The 21,050-nt window shown below is 61.5% G+C and overlaps 2 protein-coding genes across 2 annotated transcripts; one reads left to right on the forward strand and one right to left on the reverse strand.

The window, feature by feature from the left end:
• Positions 1 to 326: 326 nt before the first annotated feature.
• On the reverse strand, positions 327 to 6,852 carry SLS55_000019 (uncharacterized protein; the record flags this gene model as incomplete). Its single annotated transcript, XM_066771536.1, has 2 exons — positions 327 to 6,780; positions 6,830 to 6,852. The coding sequence occupies 2 exons, from the start codon at positions 6,850 to 6,852 to the stop codon at positions 327 to 329; spliced, it is 6,477 nt and encodes a 2,158-aa protein (XP_066636815.1).
• A 4,710-nt stretch (positions 6,853 to 11,562) lies between these two features.
• Positions 11,563 to 19,518, forward strand: SLS55_000020 (Type I Iterative PKS; the record flags this gene model as incomplete). The annotated part of the gene is made up of 2 exons (XM_066771537.1): positions 11,563 to 11,571; positions 12,019 to 19,518. 2 exons carry the CDS (start codon positions 11,563 to 11,565, stop codon positions 19,516 to 19,518), a joined length of 7,509 nt encoding a protein of 2,502 aa, XP_066636816.1.
• Positions 19,519 to 21,050: the final 1,532 nt, after the last annotated feature.

Raw genomic sequence — 21,050 nt, forward strand, 5'->3', positions numbered from 1 at the left:
CTGCCAGCTCACCCCGGAGATAGCGGAGAGAAAATCCTGGCACAGATCGTCCTCTGTCCGTTTCCACCTCGGCCATCTTGCTTTATTCATCCCGCAGCCTGACATGGTCATTGTGCCTGCAAATTCTGTCTCCATCGTGTCTCTGAACGTTTCCGGCATGTGTATTAGAATCTTCTTTATGGTACCTTGGTGACATAGGAGCTCACAGTCATGTTGCTATACAAGAGTGTTGAGATACGTCCTTGCCTAAGGAAAATCGTTACATTAGAGGCGTGTAAAAGGAAATGCATACATAAGAGAACCGACTAAGACAGTAGCAACAGGAATTACTTGCCACCAATGGGACCACCAACAGGACCACCCTCGAGCGCCTCAAGCATGTCGTCATCCCCGTGCACCACCTTCTTCTCCTTGGTCATCACCTTCGTCTCACCCTTCTTCTGCTCGCCCTTCTGCTGCTGCAATTCAGCCTTCTTCTGCTGCTGCCCCTTGATGTCCGGCGACCCACGCTCCCTTGGCGGCGTGACAGTCCTGCCACCACCACCATTCCTCCCACCACCAGAGTACAACATGGCCGGCGCCCTCGGCGACGCCGGGCTCCTCGGGCCCTCCAGCCCACTCGTCCTCCTCAGATTGTTCCGATGCTCACCCGCGGCATCCTTCCTCAAGAACTCCCACGACTCGGGGATGACCACCTTCTCGAGCTCACCCAGCTTCTGATCCTTCCCCTTCGGCGCCTTCCACCCCTCCACACCCTCCTGGGCCTCCTTGCAGCCCTTCCACTTCTGCTCGGCGCCCAAGACATCATTCAACTGCACCTGCAGCCTGCCAAACGTACTCACATCGCCGGCGCTCCACCCACCACACGCCGCATGCGTCTGCTTCAACAGCTCAAACTCCCTGCTCGCCACCTCCGCACCCTCGCTCTTCCCAAACACGCCATGCTGCACGCCCTCCAGCGTCCCCCTCAACACGCTCTGCCTTACCTCCAGCGCATTCGCCGTCTCGCCATTAACAGCATACAGCCCGGCCAACAACCTCAACATATCCAACGTCACGGCATCATGCAAGCCCCACGTGCGGCGCAAGTTGTACGCGATATCCGCCGCGAGATGCAGCGCCTGCGGCCTGCACCCAGGCAGCTGGAAGCGCACCTGGACCAGCCTGGCCCCCAGCGCCACAACCGTCGCCGCGGGCCAGGGCGCGGCGCCCTTGGAGTGGTGCCGCGACGACCACGCGGCGCTCAGGATGCTCTCCAGCGCCTCCCAATTGCGCTGCTCGCCGAGCAGGCCCACCAGCTCGTTCAGCTCCTCGAGCGGCATGTCGGTGACGCGCACGTCGAGGCGCGAGACGGCGAGGCGCAGGAACGCCGCGGACAGGTCGCCCATCTGCGCGCGCAGCTTCTTGTCGGCGCACTGCTGCTTCCCCGCGACCTCAGTCCCGCGGCCAGCGAGCCAGAGCGCGAGGCGGAAGGCGGTGGAGACGTTTTCCTGGGCGTCAAACGCGCCGTACAGCTGGAGGAAGCGCTGGACGTAGCCGGACAGCTCGTACGCCTCCCTGAAGCGCTGGGCCTGCAGGTGTTCGAGGACGGACCCCGCGGCGGAGCGGATGACGACGGTGTCGCGGGCCTCGCCGCCCATTTCGGCGAGGCAGGCGTGGAAGAAGGCGGTGAAGACGGGGGAGGTGGCTTGGGCTTCGAAGACGCGGGCGAAGCGCTGCAGGAGGTCGGTCTCGGTGCGCTTGCTCTCGTCGGCGCGGCCGTGTGCGGCGTAGAAGGCGACGAGGCGCGCGCCGTGGCCGAACAAAGTCTCGAAGCTGACGTCGGCGCGGGCGGCGCGCGTGTAGTTCTGGTGCAGCAGCCGCTCCGTCATGAGCGTCGCCATCAGCTCGCTGAAGTGGTGGCGGCCGTCGGCGAGGGCCTCCTCGAAGGCCACGACGAACGCGAACGAGTGCTGGCCCGCGCCCTGCAGGTTGAAGGCCCCGCCGCTTTGGTCGTACTCGCCCGACACGATCTGCCGCCGGATGGCCTGGTGCAGGTCGACGGCGGTCTGCCGCGACTCGAGCTGCACGTACATGCGCACGAGCGAGTGCGCGGCGTCGACCTGCTTCTCGGCGCTGCGCTCTTTGACGACGATGTCGCGGATGGCCGTCTGCAGCAGCTCGACGGCCTGGGAGCGCGACTCTTTCGTCTCGCTGTTGGCGCAGAACTCGCTCAGCTGCCGCATCGCCTGGCCCGACGCGAAGCCGTGCGTCGCCGCCGTCTTTGTGATTTCCTCGCGGTAGATGGAGAGGCCCTTCGACGACGTGCCCTTCTGCTTCGAGTACAGGTTCGCCAGCCGCTGCCGGGACTGCGTGAGGGACGCCAGCAGCTTCTGCCGCTGCGCGGCCGTCATGGTCGACGTCGTCGTCGTGGTGGTGGAGGAGGACATCTTGCCCGACGCGGCCAGCGCCTTCTCGTACAGTGACACGGCCTGGCTCGCATGCTCCTCGCTGCGCTCGTACATCTCGGCCAGCTGCAGCGTCGCCTTGACCGCGACCTCGCAGTCCTCGCCGAACAGCTCGACGACGCGCTTCTGGTACTCAACCGCCAGCCGCAGCTGCGTCTGGGCGTCGGCGTTGAGCTTCGTCCGCAGCAGGTCGCCGTGCGCCACGTACAGCCTCTCGACGCGGTCCTGCGTCCAGCCGTAGCCGGCGGCATCGTTCTGCGTGAGGACCGTCCGCCACAGCTTCGCGTACAGCTCGCCGGCCGCGGCCCAGCGCCGCGTGTCGACGTACATCCCGCACAGCGCGAACGCCGCCTCCACCGCGTCCCTTTCGAGCACCTTGTCGTCGCCCGCCTTGCGCAGCGCGGATACGATCTCGACGAAGTACTTCTCCGCGTCGGCGTCGCGCTGCATATCGTGGCAGCCGCGCGCGAGGCGGTACGCGGTCCGGATCGTCTCCTTGTCCGCCGGCGACAGCGTCTTTTTCTGCATCGCGTACAGCTCGGCCAGCGCGTCCATCTGCTTGTCGAACTGGAACACGGTCTCGTAGAAGTCGATGAGCTGGGTCGCGGCGCGGAAGCAGCGCTCGTCGCGGATACCGAGCGTCTTGGTCGCTTGGAAGACGCGCACGTGGATGTGCTCGGCTTTGGTGATCTGGCGCTGCGTGAAGTAGCAGTGAGCCAGCCGCTTGGCCGTGACGATGGCGACTGTGCGGTCGCTGTCGCGCGGGGGCAGCGAGACGGAGCCCGAGGTGGCGAGGACGGAGGGCCAGGCTACTTCGAGCGCTTTGATGGATGTTGTTGTTGCTTTGCGCCACTGCTTCTGCGAGACGTAGAAGGAGCTGAGCGTGCCGGCGGTGGTGACGAGGCTAGTGGCTGTCGAGCTGGACGCCTTTTGTTGCTGCTGTTGGTCTCTCGTGGATGAAGTCGAGTCGGATGAGGTGGATGTCGTGGTGGTCGTCGTGGTTCCGGTGGCCATGGTGTTCGTGATGGCGGTGATGGACTCCAGGATCTCCTCCAGCTCGTCGATGGACTCCTGCGAGACTTCGGTGCTTTCCTCGCTGGTGCCGGACACGGCCGTCGACGTCGACACAGTCGTGCTGATCTTGGTCTCGATGAGCTCGCGGGAGACGTCGGACAGGCTCATGGCCGACTCCATGGCCAGCTTGCTGTCCTGCTCGTTGACGCGGCGCAGGTAGCTCCACATGCTGCTGAAGACGTTCTTGGCCGCGTCCAGCAGGCGGTGCTGCTGCAACTCGCGGCCGACGGCCAGGATGGTGCGCAGCTGGTGCTCGGACAGCTTGTTCTCCGTGTCCAGCTCGTCCTGGTACTCGGTCCACACGCCGACCAGCACGTTCTGGGCGTCCTGGGCGCGGCCGTGCTGGTGCAGGAACTGCTGGTACGCCATGGCGACCTCGAGCTTGCGCTCCTGCAGCGTCACCGACGTGCGGCTCTGCGCCGCCTGCGTGAGCGACTGCCACAGCTCCGTCAGGATCTCCTCGGCGCGATGCTCCTGCCCGTTCTTCTCGTAGAAGGCGACCATGTCGCGCGCCGCCTTGACCAGGGAGGCGTCGGTGAGCGAGAGCGTGCGCCGCGCCCGCTCGTACTTGGCGATGCGGAGGCGCGTCAGTTGCTCGTCGTTGCCCGACTCCTTCAGCAGTGCCATCAGCCCCTCGAGCACCTCCTCCGTCACCGCGTGGTGCGTGCCGTAGTGCTCGATGCACATCTGGTGCAGCTCCTCCTCCAGCTCGATCGCCCGCGTCATCTTGCCCGACTCCTTGTACAGCTGCACCAGGATGCGGGCGTACCTGATCGTGTGCTGCGCCGACGCCCCGCGCACGTGGCGCTGGTAGCCGACGAGGTACTCGAGCAGTTCCTCGCGCGTCGTCAGGTTGTCCTTGGTTGCCTGCGTCGTGTCGATGTAGCCGGCGACGACGGTGGCGAGGATGCTGCTCTGCTTGCCGAAGAGGCGCACGCCGAGGGTGAAGGCGTCGTGGTAGTGGATGCTGGCGTCCTTGGTGTGCGACATCAGCTGGTAGCAGCGCGCGAGCGACACCAGCGACTGGAAGATGGCCTCCTCGTGGTCGGGCGCGACGGTGCGGCGCAGGTGCAGGGCGAGGTTGTAGCACGCCACCATGCCCGTCGTCCAGCACGAGTGCTCGAGCACGGCGAGCGTCGTCGACGCCGGGAAGACGTACTTGAACTCGGACGTGAACTTGTGCTTGCCGTCCTTCATGTACATGGGCGACTGCATGAAGTGCACCGCCCAGTACCGCGCCGTGTACTCCAGCAGGCTGTGGCTGCTGAACATGCGCTCCATGACGTCCGTCGCCATCGGCTCGACCATGGGCGCGTGGTGCTCCGTCACCGACATCTTGACGTCGGCCAGGCAGCGGTTGACCATGTCGTAGTTGGCCTCCTGCATGTTGAACGGGACGCGCGCGTCCTTGGCCGCCGCCAGCTCCGCCAGCTGCTGCTGGATCAGCGGGAACCGGAACCGCACCACGCCATCGTGGATGCGGATCAGCGGGCCCAGGGCGACGCGCAGGTCGGTCTCGGCGTCCGAGATGCGCGTGGATGCCGTGAGCTGTGCCGTGTCGACGGCGATGAGCGTGCGGATCTCGCGCACCGTCAGAGGCCGTTGCGCCGCGAGCAGCCAGGCGACCGTCGACCGCGTGTCGCGCTGGTGCATGTCCACCATGTCCACGAGCTTCTTGCCGCACTCGGCTATGGTGCGCGGCGCGCGGTCCAGTGCGCTCATCATGCTGGACAGCGTCTTCTCGCGCTTGGTCATCTCCAGCAGGAGCATGGCGTGTGCGAACGACCCATCGCCGAGACTCACCAGGCGCTGGACCAGGTTGATTCTCTCCTTCTGGCTCAGCGACGGGAAGGACGAGCTGACGGTGGTGTCGAGAACGCGCTCCATGTCCTGGTGCACGTGTTTGGTGTCGATGGTGAACAGCCGCGCCCGATGCGATCCCGCCTTCTTCAGCGGCTCCGACAGCACAATGGCCTTGGTGCCGCTGCTCTTGGACGTGATGGAGTGCAGGCGGTCCAGGACCCTCACGCTGGCGTCCTCGCCGCCCACGACCTTGTCCAGGCCGTCGACGATCAGCATGGTGCGCTTGTGGCGGAGGCCGGCCTCGATGGCGGACCACGTGGCCTGCTCCATGGCGAGCTGGTCCTGCGGCGGGCGCTGCTTGAGGGCCAGGATCTGCTCGTACAGGTCGACGTCGCCGATGCTGCTGTCGAAGACCTGCAGCAGCAGGCCGCGGGCGATGCTGAGCGGCGACACCTCCGTCTTGAAGTCGCCCTCGACGAAGAAGCAGGCCACGTTGTAGCTGGCCTGGTCCTGCTGGCGCCGCAGCCGCTCCATGATCCACTGCGACAGCACCGTCTTGCCGCAGCCGGGCTTGCCCGTGACGAGGAAGACGTTGTCGTCGCCCGCCGTGAACTCGCGCAGCATGGCGTCGAACCACTCGCACGTGAACTCGACGTGGCGCTCGCGCGACTTGAGCTGCTTCGACAGCAGCCCGCGCACGACGGTGTCGGCGGGCGACAGGAAGCGGCGGATCTGCTCGACCTCCTCGGTGACGTCCTTGCCGAAGCGCAGCTGCAGCTGCGTCTTCCAAAACACCTCGATGATGTACTCGCGGCTCGCGAACAGGGCGTCGGCGCGGCGGGCGAAGCGCGCGTCGAAGTCGGCGATGCTGCCGCCGTTGACGTAGTGCAGCGACACGTCGACGACCAGGCCGACCAGGTCGGCGTAGGCGGTCGCCAGGCTCTGCTGCAGCCCGCCGCCGCCGGTGCCGAAAATCTCCTGGTGCTCGGAGAAGTGGGCGAACATCAGGGCGGCGTCGTTGAAGAGCGCAAAGGCCGTGTGGATCATGTCCAGCCGCGCCATGCCCATCTCCAGCAGCACCCGGCAGCTGCCCCAGATCAGCTGCGCCGCGTCGTCGCCGCACGACATGACGCTCGCCGCCGCCGCCTGGAAGTGGTGCACCGCGCTGGCGAAGAACTCGGCCCACTGCAGCACCCGGTCCCACTTGCTGCCCGGGTGCGGCATGTAGCGCAGCCGCAGGTGCGCCACGTAGTCGAGGAAGCCGTCGACGTTCTTGATCTCGTTCTCCAGCAGCGACCGTTGCGGCGAGCTGAGCTCGTGCTTGACTCGGCTCGATGCCCGCATCGTGCTGTCGCGCAGGATGGTGCCGCTGGAGCGCCGCATTGTGGAGGGGGATACGTCGAACGAGTCCTTTCGCTTGTTGGCCAGCTCGCTGTCGATGTGGAGCGGATGCGCTCTGTGGGCGTTGTCAGTACGGCTGTCCCGGGCTGATGCTGCGTGCTTACCCGTTCGTCTGGTACTCCGCCATGGCTGAAGGGTATGTGAGTTGCTATCAGTGTGTGTTTTGGGGATGGTGCGAGTCAGTGTTTGGTGAGCAATGTCGTTGGATCATGGACTGACGCATCCGGGAGCGACGGGTGGCCTTCTTATGTCCAGTGCGGTGGGAGAGCAGAGCGAGGCTGGGAAATTGCACGAGACGATGCTAACGCAGCCAGTCGATCATGGTGAAGTCATTCCCGCGGTGCATCTGGATCGGCTCTCCTCAGAGAAGGGACGGTGCCTGTGCTCGCGTGGTGCGGACTGCTCTAGGGTTCAGCAATCCTGCATCTCCAGCCGGCGGCCAGCCGCTCCCAAAACGCACGCTTCCCTGATAAGGTGCCACATGCCGAAAGGGGAAGGCTGAACGGAGTGCTTCTGCAGGACGGCGTTTAGACCCAGCTGCGTGATTTGGGGCGATCGGAGAAGCGTGCGTCGGTTGCAATAATAAGCCATTGCATGCTCGGCCGCAAACGGAAAATGCGGACGCCAATCGGGAGCTCTCCAGGCGGGCGTGGTCCCAGAGAATGGTGTTGACTAGCGTCTGGGGACCCCCCGCACGGGACGGGTCGCGACATCCGACCAGCCACCCCATCATCACACATGTACAAGCAAACATCGACGGCAGGGATTCGCCCGATCTTCAGGGATTCATCCTTCGCCCGCGCGAGCTACTCATGCGCCATGACACGATGTCTCTATCAACTTCTGCCGCCCACGGCATGCTCGGTCCCAGCAAACCTCGGCCATCCCACGCACCCACGAGTTGGACTGCAGAGCAAGATGCCAATACCTGTATACGTCACGTTCAAACATCTGCTGTAGCTTGAGCGGCTAGGAACTTCCACGCATTCGGAATGTTACCAGACGGGAGGCAGCAACGACGGTCCGAAGGATGCTCCCTTGCTGGCCGCGCGGCGCTACCATCGGGCCTAAGATCGCGCTTCATGGCGGGTGGTTGAAGGTCGGTGGCAGCGGTCGGGCCGCTACGCAGTTGCACCGATCCGCCTACCTATATGCATACCCCGCATCACGCCAGACAAGATCGGCGATAGCGCGTGCTTTTGCGATCCCTATGCTGGTTAGCCCGAAATTAAGATTCCCCCAGTTCAGCTCTGCACGCAAAGCCGACTCACCTTTGCCCATCCGCTCGTGCACCGTGGAATGAGGCCACTTCACTTCAACTCCAGGACCGGTGAAGCTGCGGCGTGGGCGATAATACCGCAGATGACGCAATTTCATATCACAGCCGACCGTTGTGGCACAACCAAGTGTCACACGTTCCAAATGTAGGGACCCAACTTTAATTTTGCGGGCCGCTACAGAAACACCATTTGCCAGTTCGGGCGTGCCTCATTCTTGGAGCACGCTTTGTCCGAACCACCCATTGAACTTCATGATGCGAGGTATGCTGGAACTGGTATCGTGTTACAACAGCGATAAATTGATCGAACTGATAGGGGACCAATCGCTTCAAGGAGAGGGATCAAAATTGAACCGACTAGAAAACGACCCTGGAGGATTCCGTCAGCTTCTGCAACCAAACACACAGCATGTGGCGTGATGCAGCTTGCGGTTGAATTGTCCGTGTAACGCTTGTCGTTGCCTCCACCCCCACCCTGCAGAGCCTCTAGCCAGGGGAAGGGCGTACCAGCATCAACCCTGAACACGGAACTTGCCTCCGTGTACGACATATGTCTTTCATATCCGTGGCAAGCTTTTCAGGCTCGGACTTGCCGTCTGGCATGGACGCCTCTTTACATCATCATGAGCTCAGAAGCTTAAAGGTCAATGTTAACAACTCTAGTGTCCCGATCAAGTCATGTGCTTTTCGGACAGTATGGGAGATGCGTGTCGAGCAGGTTTGACCGGAGAGAAGCTTATCTGCCTGGTGACACAGCTGGGATGACACTAAAGGCTGTGGCCAGATAGATGACAATCACGTTGTCTTCTTCCAGCACTCCAGCTCGTAAGCAGGCCATCCTCACAGAGTCCGCCCTTACCGCCCTCCGCACGTGAGTGCTCCGGATGCCAGTTATTTATAGGTCCGGAGCCTCTATGAGGCTTGGATTGACCCCTACAGCCTTTTCCATTCCGGGACTGGTTAATCGGCAAATGATGGAGACCTGCATGGCTTGGTCCCAGGTAGAAAACTTGGCGGTCGACCTCAACGTCCATAACTGGACCGTCGCTGCTGACTTTCTGCCTGATCTTCTGTCCCGTCCGCCGCCCCTTCGCACCTTTCCCCTCTTTCTCATTCCGCATTCCCGTTTTGTTTTCCGTTAGCATTCGCTCCGTCCAACATACCAACCGTTCCCAGATGGACACCAACGACTTTCCCGCCCACTTCGCCCACAACCGCCACCGCAGTCGCCACCACACCGCTCCAACGCCGTCTCCCGCCAGCTTCATCCACGCCAATTCCACCAGCACCCCCCATGTACGCAGCCGACCTGCAGGAGCCGGACCGAAGGCAGCCTCAACCACCGCCAATCCAACACCGAACGCAACGCCAGCACGAGCAGCACCACTATCGCCACCTCCGGCCGTCGCTCCCACCACGCGTCCGTGTGCGTGCCTCGACGTCCGGTCCGACACCGCGCCCGCCGCCGGCCCGGCCCGGTCACGTGCGTTCCGTCGTCGTCGTCGACCCATCGAATCCCTCCAGCCAGAGCTACGGGGCATACCAGGCTTATACAAGACATGACGGCCAGAACACATCCCGCCCTCATGGTCCCGGATGTCCACTGTGCCTCAGCGTCTCCTGGCGTGATGACAGTGGTGCGAGCTTTGAGTGCCGCGTTGACTCTCTGAATGTAAGGGGACACATAATGCTCGATGCCTTCCTCCTGTATAGCGGTAAGCATTATCTTGTTTGGCATAGCTTTGTAAGTGTCTCTGACCTGCTGCTTAAATGCGTTGGAAGGGAGGGGGATGGAATAGGGCAACATCTAGAAGAGTTAGTGTGGTCAGGTTCTCTGGGCAGACGGCGTTGAGATCCAAAGTCAAATCAGTAGACTTCAAACAGTGGTGGCACCGGGAAGGATATGAGCGCAGTGTTGAGGCCGCTTTCGAGAAAACGGACGGAGAGAATGCTGGAAATTCTGGGAGCCGAGAAGCCATCAACGTAAACATCCAAACAATTGCTTTAAACTACCCCATACTACACCAACACGCTGACAAATACAGACAGATCACATAAGCCAAAACCCACCAGCTCCCCTCGCCCTCAAGAAAAAATTCACAGAATAGGCCCCCTCGCCTCAAACAACAACATAGCGCCCTCAACCCTCCACTCGACCTCGCGAAACGCCTCCCTCAACGGCCCCACAAACGCCTCCACCCCATCCCCCCGATTATCAAAAATCCCCACCCCATTATGCCACCGCATCAAAAACCTTCCAAACACATTATGCCCGCCCACCCCCCCATCCCCCAACACCGTCGCCCCAAACAACACGCCCCTCTCCCTCTCCACGAGATGCCTCAGCCCGCACAACGCCGCCGCCTTGCGCGCCGCCGGCCCCGGCAAACAGTGCAGCAACAGCATCACGGACACAGCATCGAACGCCCCTTCGACATCGTCCGGCAGCGCCAGCGAGAAGAAATCGGCTTGCACGGAGACGACGCGGCGCACGGACGGGTGCGCGCGTTCGACGCGCGGCGCTGTCTGCGCGAGGCAGTTGGCGTTGAGGTCGACGAGGACGACGTCGGTGACGCCGGAGGCGGAGAGGGGCGCCTGCGCGAGGAAGTAGCCGGTGCCGACGCCGATGTCGAGGATGCGGGCGCCGGGGCGGGGGGAGGAGGGGTCTGTGGGGGTGGGCGGCATGTGGGCGTTGAAGAATGAAACGAGGGTGGGACGGGTCCGGCAGCGCCAGGCGAAGGTGCAGTACAGGCCGAGGACGAGGGTGTCGTAGATGTAGCGGAGGAAGAGGGAGGAGTAGGCGGCGATGCCGGCGGATGTGTCGGGTTGGTGGTCGGCTGGGGTGGTGGTGGTGGGTTTGGCCATTGTGGCGGTGGTGAGTTGTTTGGGTCTTTTCTTTTTCTTTTTCTTTTTCACTTTCTCTCGCGAGCGCGGAGGGTGGATTGATGGGTGTGTGGATATGCAGAAGAGTATCTTGGACACAGAGGCGCTGAAAGTGGCTGCCAGCCGATATATACGGCAGGTTCAATTGTGGTATTGGACTGTGGGTAGGGATGTGGTTCAGCCCGACGTCGGAGCCACTCGAGTTGACATGGTAGGAGCATGCGAGGTGCAGTATTGACACGATACGTGGCAGTTTGTTGGAGTTACCTCCGGCCATTAGCCTGAAGCTCGAACCAGGGCATCGTGTATGGGGCCAAAACCCTTATCATCAGGGCCAGATTGTCGGATCAACCCCACCACGTACTTCCACATCCGGCTAATCCCGTTAGATCGCGGATCCCGAGCTGTTTCAAGATGGCCCGGCAGAAACGCAGCCAATCGAACCCCAGCGACTATTTTCCAATTGTCGATCCTGACTCGAACTTCGTGGAGAACCTCGACCTCACTTTCTGGCCGCGTCCCGAACCCAGGCCCCATGCAAGATTTTTCTCGTTATACTTTTCCGAAAATGGCATCCGATATCTGTTCCCGGCCAACAAGCAGATGAATGAGGCCGCGCGCGTCTGAGTCGCGGGACCTCAGCTTGAGGAAAGAAGCGCTCGAGCCGCGCCAAAAATGCTCGGGGTATGCCCTTCAAGGTAAAGATTGACTCTCAAACGCTTCGCGCCTATCTTTTGAAACCCTGAGAAAGTCTGATTAATAGCGTTAATCTGTTCCTTGACATAAACTGTTGGAGTGCTGCTCCGGTTTTTGCTTGTTATGGCCCTTCAAAAACCCGCCTTATGCTGCGTCGACAATAGCAATAGACTACGTTTTTTCCTTTGTCATGGTTCTACATGTGTCTTTTGTTGCATAACATACAGCAGTGATGGCGCCATCTTATCATCGAGCACCTGAGTCGTGCTTTTAGCTCCCGCGATTGCCCTAAGCGCCTCCACCCTGCAGATGTCCACGCATACCACAGGGTAGCTAGCTCGACATGTATGTAGCTTGTCGATCTTGCCTCGCCATTCTTTTCGCCCCCAAGCCCTGAATCTCGACCCAGCTTGCATCAATTCCATATCAGTGCAGGTGTTTAGCCCCGACAGATATGTAGGTCCTCCTGTCAATGCCACCTCCACAGTGCTGCCCACAAAAGTTCCCAAGATCACGCCAAGCAGCATGACCACCACACCGGAGCCAATTGCCATCATCGGCTCAGCATGTCGTTTCCCCGGTGGCTCCTCTTCACCTTCAGAGCTGTGGAAACTTCTACGCGAGCCTCGAGACATCTTGCAGGAGTTCCCTGACGACAGACTCAAGCTGTCAAATTTCTACAACCAGAAAAAGGGCCATCATGGAAGCACAGACGTCCAAAACAAGTCGTACCTCCTGGCTGAAGACTGTCGCTTGTTCGATGCCGCCTTCTTCAACGTCAATCCGCTGGAGGCCGCCTCCATGGATCCCGCACAACGCATCCTGCTCGAAACCGTCTACGAGACCATCGAAGCCGCAGGCTACACGATGGAGCAGCTGCAGGGCACTCCGACTGCCGTCTTCGTCGGCCTCATGACGGGCGACTACTGGGACATGACGATGCGGGACACAGAGACAATGCCCACGTACACGGCATCGGGCATGTCTCGCAGCATCATGTCCAACCGCATTTCATACGTCTTCGACCTGCGGGGGCCCTCCATGACCATCGACACGGCCTGCTCGAGCTCCTTGGTGGCTTTGCACCAGGCAGTGCAAAGCCTACGGAGCGGCGAGGCCACCACCGCCATTGTCGCCGGCGCCAACATGCTCCTCGACGCCTCGACGTACATAATGGAAAGCAAGCTTCAAATGCTCTCGCCCGACTCGCGCTGCCGCATGTGGGACGAGTCGGCAAACGGCTACGCCAGGGGCGAGGGCGTCGCAGCAATACTGCTCAAACCACTCAGTGCAGCCCTGGCCGACGGCGACGACATCGAGTGCATCATCCGCGGAACGGGCGTCAACTCGGACGGACGTACCAAGGGAATCGCAATGCCGAGCGCCGAGGCCCAAGCTGCGCTCATCCGGGAGACGTACATGCGAGCTGGGCTGGACCCCGTGGCCGACAGATGCCAGTATTTCGAATGCCACGGAACGGGGACGCAGGCCGGCGACCCCGTAGAGGCTCAGGCGATCGCCGACACGTTCTTTCCCGACTCGCGAGAGCGTGGCGAGGGAAAGCTGTATGTCGGCTCCATCAAGACTGTCATCGGCCATCTCGAGGGATGTGCGGGCCTGGCAGGCGTCCTGAAAGCGTCCTTGGCCGTCCAGAATCGGACCGTCCCTGCAAACATGCACTTCACGAAGCTCAATCCCAAGGTCGAGCCCTTCTACCAGAACCTTGAGATCCTTCGAACCTCGATTGGCTGGCCGGAGGTGTCCAGTGGACCTCGACGTGTCAGTGTCAACAGCTTCGGGTTCGGTGGGACCAATGCCCACGCCATCGTGGAAAGCTACGACGGCGGGAAGCAAGAAGCCACCCGAGATCCTACTTCAGATTTTTTCAGAGGTCCTCTTGCCTTCTCTGCTCGGACTGAATCATCTCTCCGTGCAAGCATCAGAGAGTTTGCCAACTTCATCAAGTCAAACCCATCGGCTGATCTTGAAGATGTAACTTCGATCCTTCAAGAAAAGCGCAAGGCCTTCCCAGTCAGGCACTATTTCCCCGGATCCACGCGCGAGAAACTCATCGAGAATTTGGATGGCTTTGTCACCGAGCCAGGATCACGAAGCAACATGGTGACACGGACGGAGTCCCGAAATACGGACGAGCCGGCCAGAGTCCTTGGCATATTCACCGGCCAAGGCGCACAATGGGCCGGCATGGGAAGTGCGCTGATCGAACACTGCCAACAGTTCCGCGAGACTATCAACCGCTGTGAGGCGTCTCTAGCGGCGCTCCCCGACCCTCCGCCGTGGTCTCTGAAGGCGGAGCTACTCGCGAACGACACGTCTCAAATCTCGCAAGCGGCTTTCAGCCAGCCTCTCTGCACCGCGCTTCAGCTTGCCATGGTGGACGTCGCTGCAGCTGCCGGTGTCGGATTCTCTGCCGTCGTGGGACATTCCTCGGGCGAGATTGCGGCCGCCTACGCTGCGGGGATCCTGTCGGTTTCGGATGCCATGGCGATAGCCTACTACCGAGGCGTCCATGCCAAGCTGGCCGAGGGCGAAGGTGGAAAGAAGGGAGGCATGATGGCCGTTGGTATGACGTATGAAAAAGCGCTGGAAGTGTGCTCTCAACCCGAGTGGGCGGGCCGCATCGGGCTTGCCGCCAGCAACTCGCCCTCCAGCGTTACCCTGTCTGGAGACGCGGATGCGATCAAGGAAGCGAGAGCCGTTTTCGACGAGCACAAGACGTTTGCCAGGGAGCTCAAGGTCGACACTGCCTACCACTCGCACCACATGCTGCCCTGCGCCGGCTCCTACCTGGACTCTCTCCTGGCTTGCAACATCCAACCCAGGCGGCCAAAGGACGGGTGTACTTGGGTTTCCAGCGTGCTGGGAGATGCCTCCCTCCTCGATGGTGGCCTTGAAGCTCTCTCTGGGCCGTACTGGGTTGACAACATGGTCAAGCCCGTGCTTTTCTCGCAGGCACTGGAATCCTCCTTCTCAACCGGAAGAAGATTCGACATGGCGGTGGAAGTTGGACCGCATCCGGCGCTCAAAGGCCCCGCCACACAAGTCTTCAAAACAGCACTGGGATCATCACCCCCCCACACGGGCTTCATGCGTCGCGGAGAGGACGAAGTTGAAGCATTCTCCGCCGGCATAGGCTTTCTGTGGGCCAACCTCAGCCCCTCCCCCGTCGACTTTGCCGGATACCGGAGAGCGTTCCAAGGCTCAAGCTTAGCCAGACCCAAGATTCCGAAAGGCTTGCCGTCGTATGCGTGGGACCACGACAAGACGCACTGGAAGGAGGGCCGCATCTCCCGAAACTTCCGGCTTCGGCCTCAGACGCCGCATGAGCTGCTTGGCCGCAGGATGGCGGACGACTCGGAGCACGACAGGCGCTGGCGCAATTTTCTGCGGCTGAGCGAACTGTCCTGGCTGCGCGGCCACGAGTTCCAGGGCCAGGCTCTGTTTCCGGCGGCGGGGCATGTGGCCATGGCGCTGGAGGCTTCCAGGAAACTCGCTGGGGATCGCGCGGTCCGGCTTTTTGAGCTGCGCAATATTTCCATCTACAAGCCGATAGTCCTGGATGGAGATCAGCCTGGCGTTGAGACTGTGTTCGGGCTGCGGCTGGTGAATGAGGAGCTTCGAGGCGACGGTGGCAGGAAGGACGTCCTTGAGGCCGACTTTACTACCTCGGCATGCTTTGACGAAGCGGCCGGCCAGTTGGAGAAGATCGCCTGCGGCACTGTTGTCGTACACCTCGGCGAGAGTACTGGCGAAGAGCTGCCGCCGCCCGAGCCTGCCCGACAGTGCCTCGCCCCTGTGGATATCGAAAGAGTCTACTCCTCGCTTGCAAAGATCGGACTGAACTACCACGGCCAGTTCCGCAGTATAGTGCGGGCGGAGAGAATGCGAGACCACTGCAAAGCATCGGCAACCTGGAAGGACCACGAGATGGCGGCGGAGTACATGGTTCACCCGGCCTTGCTTGATGTGTCCTTCCAGGCCATGTTTGTTGCTCTGACTTCTCCCGCAACCACCGGCGCCCTCTGGACTACGTACCTACCGTCCTCCATCGAACGCATCACGGTCGATCCAAGCGTGTGCCACGATTACAGTTCTCCAACAGTGACAGCGGACATCGAGGCCTTCGTCACAGAGTGGTCTTCATCCTCGTTCGCGGGAGACGTGACGGTCCTCGACGCCAGCGGCATGCGGTCCAGCATCCAAGTAGAAGGCCTGCGCATGAAAGCCATCGCCGAAGCCACACCCGCCAACGACCGCCTCCTATTCGCCAAGACAGCATGGGACGTCGACATCGCCCACAGCGTATGCATCCCAGCATCGACCCAAGACACAGCCGCCGAACTAGCCCTCCTCTCCGCCATCGAGCGCACCGCCGCCTTCTACCTCCGCTCCCTCCTCGCCGCCGTCCCCGCCTCCGAAATCCGCACCTTCTCCCCCCCACACCGCCACCTCTTCGCCGCCGCCTCCACCGCCCTCTCCCGCATCGCCAACAACCACAACCCCACGGTCGCCCCCTCCACCATCCACGACACGCCCGCCACCATCGCCTTCCTCCACGCCGCGTACCCCACGCAAGCCGACATGCGCCTCATGCACGCCGTGCACACCGCGCTCCTCCCGAGCCTCCGCGGACAAACCTCCCTCCTCGAAGCCATGCTGGCCTCCTCGCACCTCACGCACTTCTACCGCCACAGCTGGGGCACATCCCACCTCAACGCCGCCATCGCGCGGATCCTGGCGCAAATCACCTCCGCCCACCCGCGGTCCCGCATCCTCGAGCTGGGCGCGGGGACGGGCGGCACGACCGGCGCCATCCTCGCGGCCACGGGCGCGTTCGCGTCGTACACGTATACCGACGTCTCCGCGGGGTTTTTCGGGGACGCGGCGCGGAGGTTTCCGGATCCCCGCGTGGAGTTTCGCGTGCTGGACATCGAGCGCGAGCCGACGACCCAAGGCTTCGTTGCAGGGGGGTACGACGTCGTCGTCGCGGCGAACGTGCTGCACGCGACGACCTCGCTCGCCGGGACCCTGGCGCACGCGCGTAAGCTGCTAAGGCCGGGCGGGTGGCTGGTGCTGCTCGAGATCACGGCGCCGACGCTGAAGCACTTGCTTGTTTTCGGCGGGCTGCCGGGGTGGTGGCTCGGCGTGGGGGAGGGCCGGACGGAGGGGCCGTGGGCGAGCGATGTGCAGTGGGATGGGTTGATGCGGAGGGCGGGGTTCGGCGGGGTGGAGGCGTGCGTGCGGGATTTGGAGGGGGAGGTTGGGAAGCATGGGTGCTCGGTGCTTGTGGCGAGGGCGGTGGATGATGTCGTGGCGGCGTTGAGGGAGCCGGTGCGGGCGGTGGAGGAGGGCCGGGTGGTGGCGCCGGAGAGGGTCGTGGTGCTGGGGGGGAGGACCCTGCCGGTGTTGAAGCTGGTGAGGGCGGTGCAGGAGAGGCTGGGGGCGTGGAAGGCGCGGACGGTGGTGGTCGAGGGCGTGGATGCGTTGGATGTGGATGCGCTGCCGCCCGGGTCGGCGGTCATTTGTCTTGCTGAGCTCGACCGGCCGCTGTTCGAGGAGGCTGTGACGGATGATAGGCTGGAGAAGTTGCAGCGGCTGTTTGGCAACGCGAAGGCTGTCTTGTGGGCGATTGGAGGAGAGCCCGAGTGCAAGATGACGGTCGGCATTGGCCGTGCTCTTCGCGCGGAGATGCCCCACCTCACCCTCCAGTTTTTGGAAGCGACAAGGCGCTCCGACCTCACGGCGACTGTTGTTGTCGAGTGCTTTCTGCGGCTCGTTATGGCTGCCGACCCGGCGGTTGCGGAGCACGACATGCTGTGGACGGTCGAGCCGGAAGTGGTCGTCGACGGGGGCGAGCTTCTTCTTCCTCGCCTTGTGCCCGACACCGTCATCAACGACAGATTCAACGCTGAGCGCCGCCAGGTGGAGAAGACTGTGTCAACGCGAGAGACCTGCGTTGAGATGGCTACGCTGGACTCTGGCACATTTCAGTGTTTGCAGGAGATGGCGCAGCCAGAGGGCGCAGTCGTCGATGTGCACTATTCGACCACGCTCTCGAAAGATTGCACAATTACTCTTGGCTTAGTCCGCGATACGCTCAAGCCAGCAGTCACTCTATCCAGGACCGCAGCCTCGGCCATCAGCAGATCGGAAAAGCATGTGATGTTGCCAGAGGGACATTCCTGCACTCACAGCTTGATCTCCGACGTCGCCAGCCACGCTCTTGCCCTTGAGCTGGTGAAGCTATGTCCTCCTGGTGGCTCTGTATTGGTCCACGAAGCCCCCACCCAGCTGGCCGCAGCGCTCAGGTACGCTGCAGCGGCCCAAGGCATCAGTGTCATGTTCAGCAACTCGAACAACGCCGGATCGGTGGAGGGCTCTCTGCATCTTCACAACATGGCAACTGAGCGTACAATCCGCAGCTTGATACCAAGCACGGTCGGATGTTTCATTGACCTCAGCTCATCTCCATCAACCACAATCCCGCGATGCCTACCACAGAGATGCGCCGTGTATACATTCACCAACAGTATAGACATCATCTCTTCCGTAGCCACCGTCCCGCTCGAAGAAGCTCTCACGAACGCAATATCTCATCCTCTAGAAGCAGCAGCAACAGGAACTCTCATCAACATTGAAGAGCTGACGGGCACCTGCGACGTCAGCCCCAGCTACCCCAACGTCGTCCACTGGAACTCGCCCTCCCTCCGCGTCGCCATCAAGCCGCTAAACCCAGCCGGCCTCTTCAAGCCCGACAAAACCTACCTCCTCGTCGGGCTAACCGGCGAGCTCGGGCGTACCCTCACCACCTTCATGCTCGCCAACGGGGCACGCCACATCGCGCTGGCCAGCCGCAACGCCACCACCGCCTTCAACCCCACCGCCTGGCCCACCGCCCCCGGCGCCACCATCCGCCCCTTCACGATGGACGTCACCTCCCCCACCTCCGTGCACGCCGCGGCCACCACCATCGCCGCCACCATGCCGCCCATCGCCGGCATCGCCAACGGCGCGATGGTCCTCCACGACACGCTCTTCGCCCGCACCACCGCCTCCACGATCTCCGCGGTCGTCGCGCCCAAAGTCGGCGGCACCCGGCACCTCGCCTCCGCCTTCTGCTCGTCCCCGTCCTCCCTCGACTTCTTCGTCCTCTTCTCCTCGCTCGCGTCCGTGGTCGGCAACCCCGGGCAGGCGGCTTACCACGCCGCCAACCTAGCCATGCACGGCGTAGCGGCGCAATTGCGGCGCGAATGCGGCGTGCCCGCGGCCGTCATGCATGTCGGGATGGTGGCGGATGTGGGGTATGTGGCAAGGAAGGGGCGGGAGGTCGAGGAGAGGTTGAGGGGGGAGGCGTTCCTTGGGTTGTCGGAGGGGGATTTGTGTGCGTTGTTTGCGGAGGCGGTGGGGGGTGCGGGGCTGCCGGCGGATGGTGAGGGGGAAGGCGAGGGTGGTTGGGATATAGTGGCGGGGTTGGATGCGCTTGTGGAGAAGCCGGGAGTGCGAAGGCCGCATTGGGCCGGGAATCCGCGGTTGGCGCATTTTGTGCGCGGGGAGGCGGATGGGGGTGGTGGTGGGGGTGGGGCTGCGCCGGCGGCGGCGGTGGTGAGGGATGTTGGGCAGAGGCTGGACGAGGTGGGTGGGGAGGGGGAGGATGCGGCGGCCGCGGTGGTTCAGGAGGCGTTGCTAGGGACTGTCGAGGTCATGTTGCAGATGGCGCCGGGGACGGCTGATGCAGGGGCGTCGCTGCTGGCGTTGGGGATGGACTCGCTTGTGGCGGTGGAGATTCGGGCGTGGTTTTTGAAGAAGGTGGGGGTCGATGTGTCGGTGCTGAGGTTGCTTGGTGGAGAGACGGTGGCGGCGATCTGTAGAGATGTGGCGGGGAGATACTTGGCTGCGAAGGCGAGTGGACAATAAATGGTCTTTGAGCTGGGAGTTAGGAAGGAGAACGGATAGCCTCTGGAATGATAACGGCGAGGTCTCTTTGCCTACGCAAATATAGTTATGGTCAGCCAGCACTAGAGTTCATGCGTGTTATCGACGTCACTGTCGTTTGTAGACAAAACGGGGATGTGGGATGACTCATTCGTAGCAGGGAAATAGTGGCTGATAGAACATCTGCGAGATGGTGTCAGCAGCACTGCTCTGCTACTCTCTCGATATTGCACGATAACTGGTAGATAAGTGGAATGGCGCACGCAATCATGAGTGGATCGCTGCCTTAAATCCGCCTGATTTGGCGGTAACGTCTATGGCGTGGTGCATATGAGCCGCCGGATAAACTTTGAGCGACAATATCATAGCGGAGAACACGCGGTAGCACGGCTGTCCCGGGCAGCCATCATAGACGTATGAGACACATTGGAGATGTAAAGGAGCTCAGCCATAGCCGCTGGAGAGAAACGGTCTAGCATTGGCCTAAGTCTTATCAAGTATCAGGTTCAGGGAGATGTGAGCACTGTGGCTGATGAGATGCACAGAGAATGGCTTCAGAGCGTAAGGAAAGCCTTGCGATTGCCAGAGTCAAAGCCGCCACTTCCTGTTTCTGGTCTGGGTATGGATCATACAGTCCACAGAGCGCGATGGTGCACGTGAAAATGGGCATTCAGAGAGTCGATTATCATGTCTTTCTTGTAAAACCGTCAGATCGGTTCGACTTGCGTATAGAGAGGAGCCACAGCGGCAGCACCCCCCACGGACAGAAAAAGACCGTACCCCGGCCATCGCCGAGAATTTCCTCCCTCGACTGTCTCAGCAATCATCCAGACCATCTGACATTCCCCTCCCTTCCCTTGGCCAAGTCCCCAGGTACCCAACATCGTGAGGATACGCTTAAAGACAGGTCTGGCACCCACAGCCGTGGTCGATGGCACAGACACCACTACAGCATTCGGCCGGCTGCATACATTCCTCTGTTTGTCGATGTTAACAAGAAGAGTAAATCAGTGCTGGAGGGTAAACTTACGAGCTCGGGCAAGACACCTCGGCTGCAGGAGACCCGTGTTCTCGGGAGCCTCGCTGGACGGAGCGGCGAGGGCGGAGGCCAGGAAGAGGGTGAGGACGGAGAAAGTGAAACGCATTTTGGAGATTGGTGTTGATGCTTTGGCTTTTGAGAATGTTCAGAGAGGCTTGATGGATTGCGTGCTTTGGCGAGGAGATGGTGAGACTTTATACCTCTTTCCGGCAACCGTCGTACCTGCTGGACTCTCACGCCGGAAGGATTTGGCAGAGTGGTACCTTGACAATTATCACACTGAAGGATTCTGCAGTATAGACCTTTCATGCTGCCGTATGAGTCGCCCATGCATGGCGATGTTGGAATTGAGTGATGTGGTGGCCCTGTATGGTGCCTGAAACGAGAACGGCCTTCCGTTTTCGGCTAAACGGTTGAGCGGATGGGTCTTCTTTGGGACTAAGGCTTACATCAGCTTCCTCGGACATCCGTTTGT

This window comes from Diplodia seriata (assembly GCF_021436955.1).
Source record: "Diplodia seriata strain FDS-637 chromosome Unknown scaffold_1, whole genome shotgun sequence".
Classification (NCBI taxonomy): Eukaryota; Fungi; Ascomycota; class Dothideomycetes; order Botryosphaeriales; family Botryosphaeriaceae; genus Diplodia; species Diplodia seriata.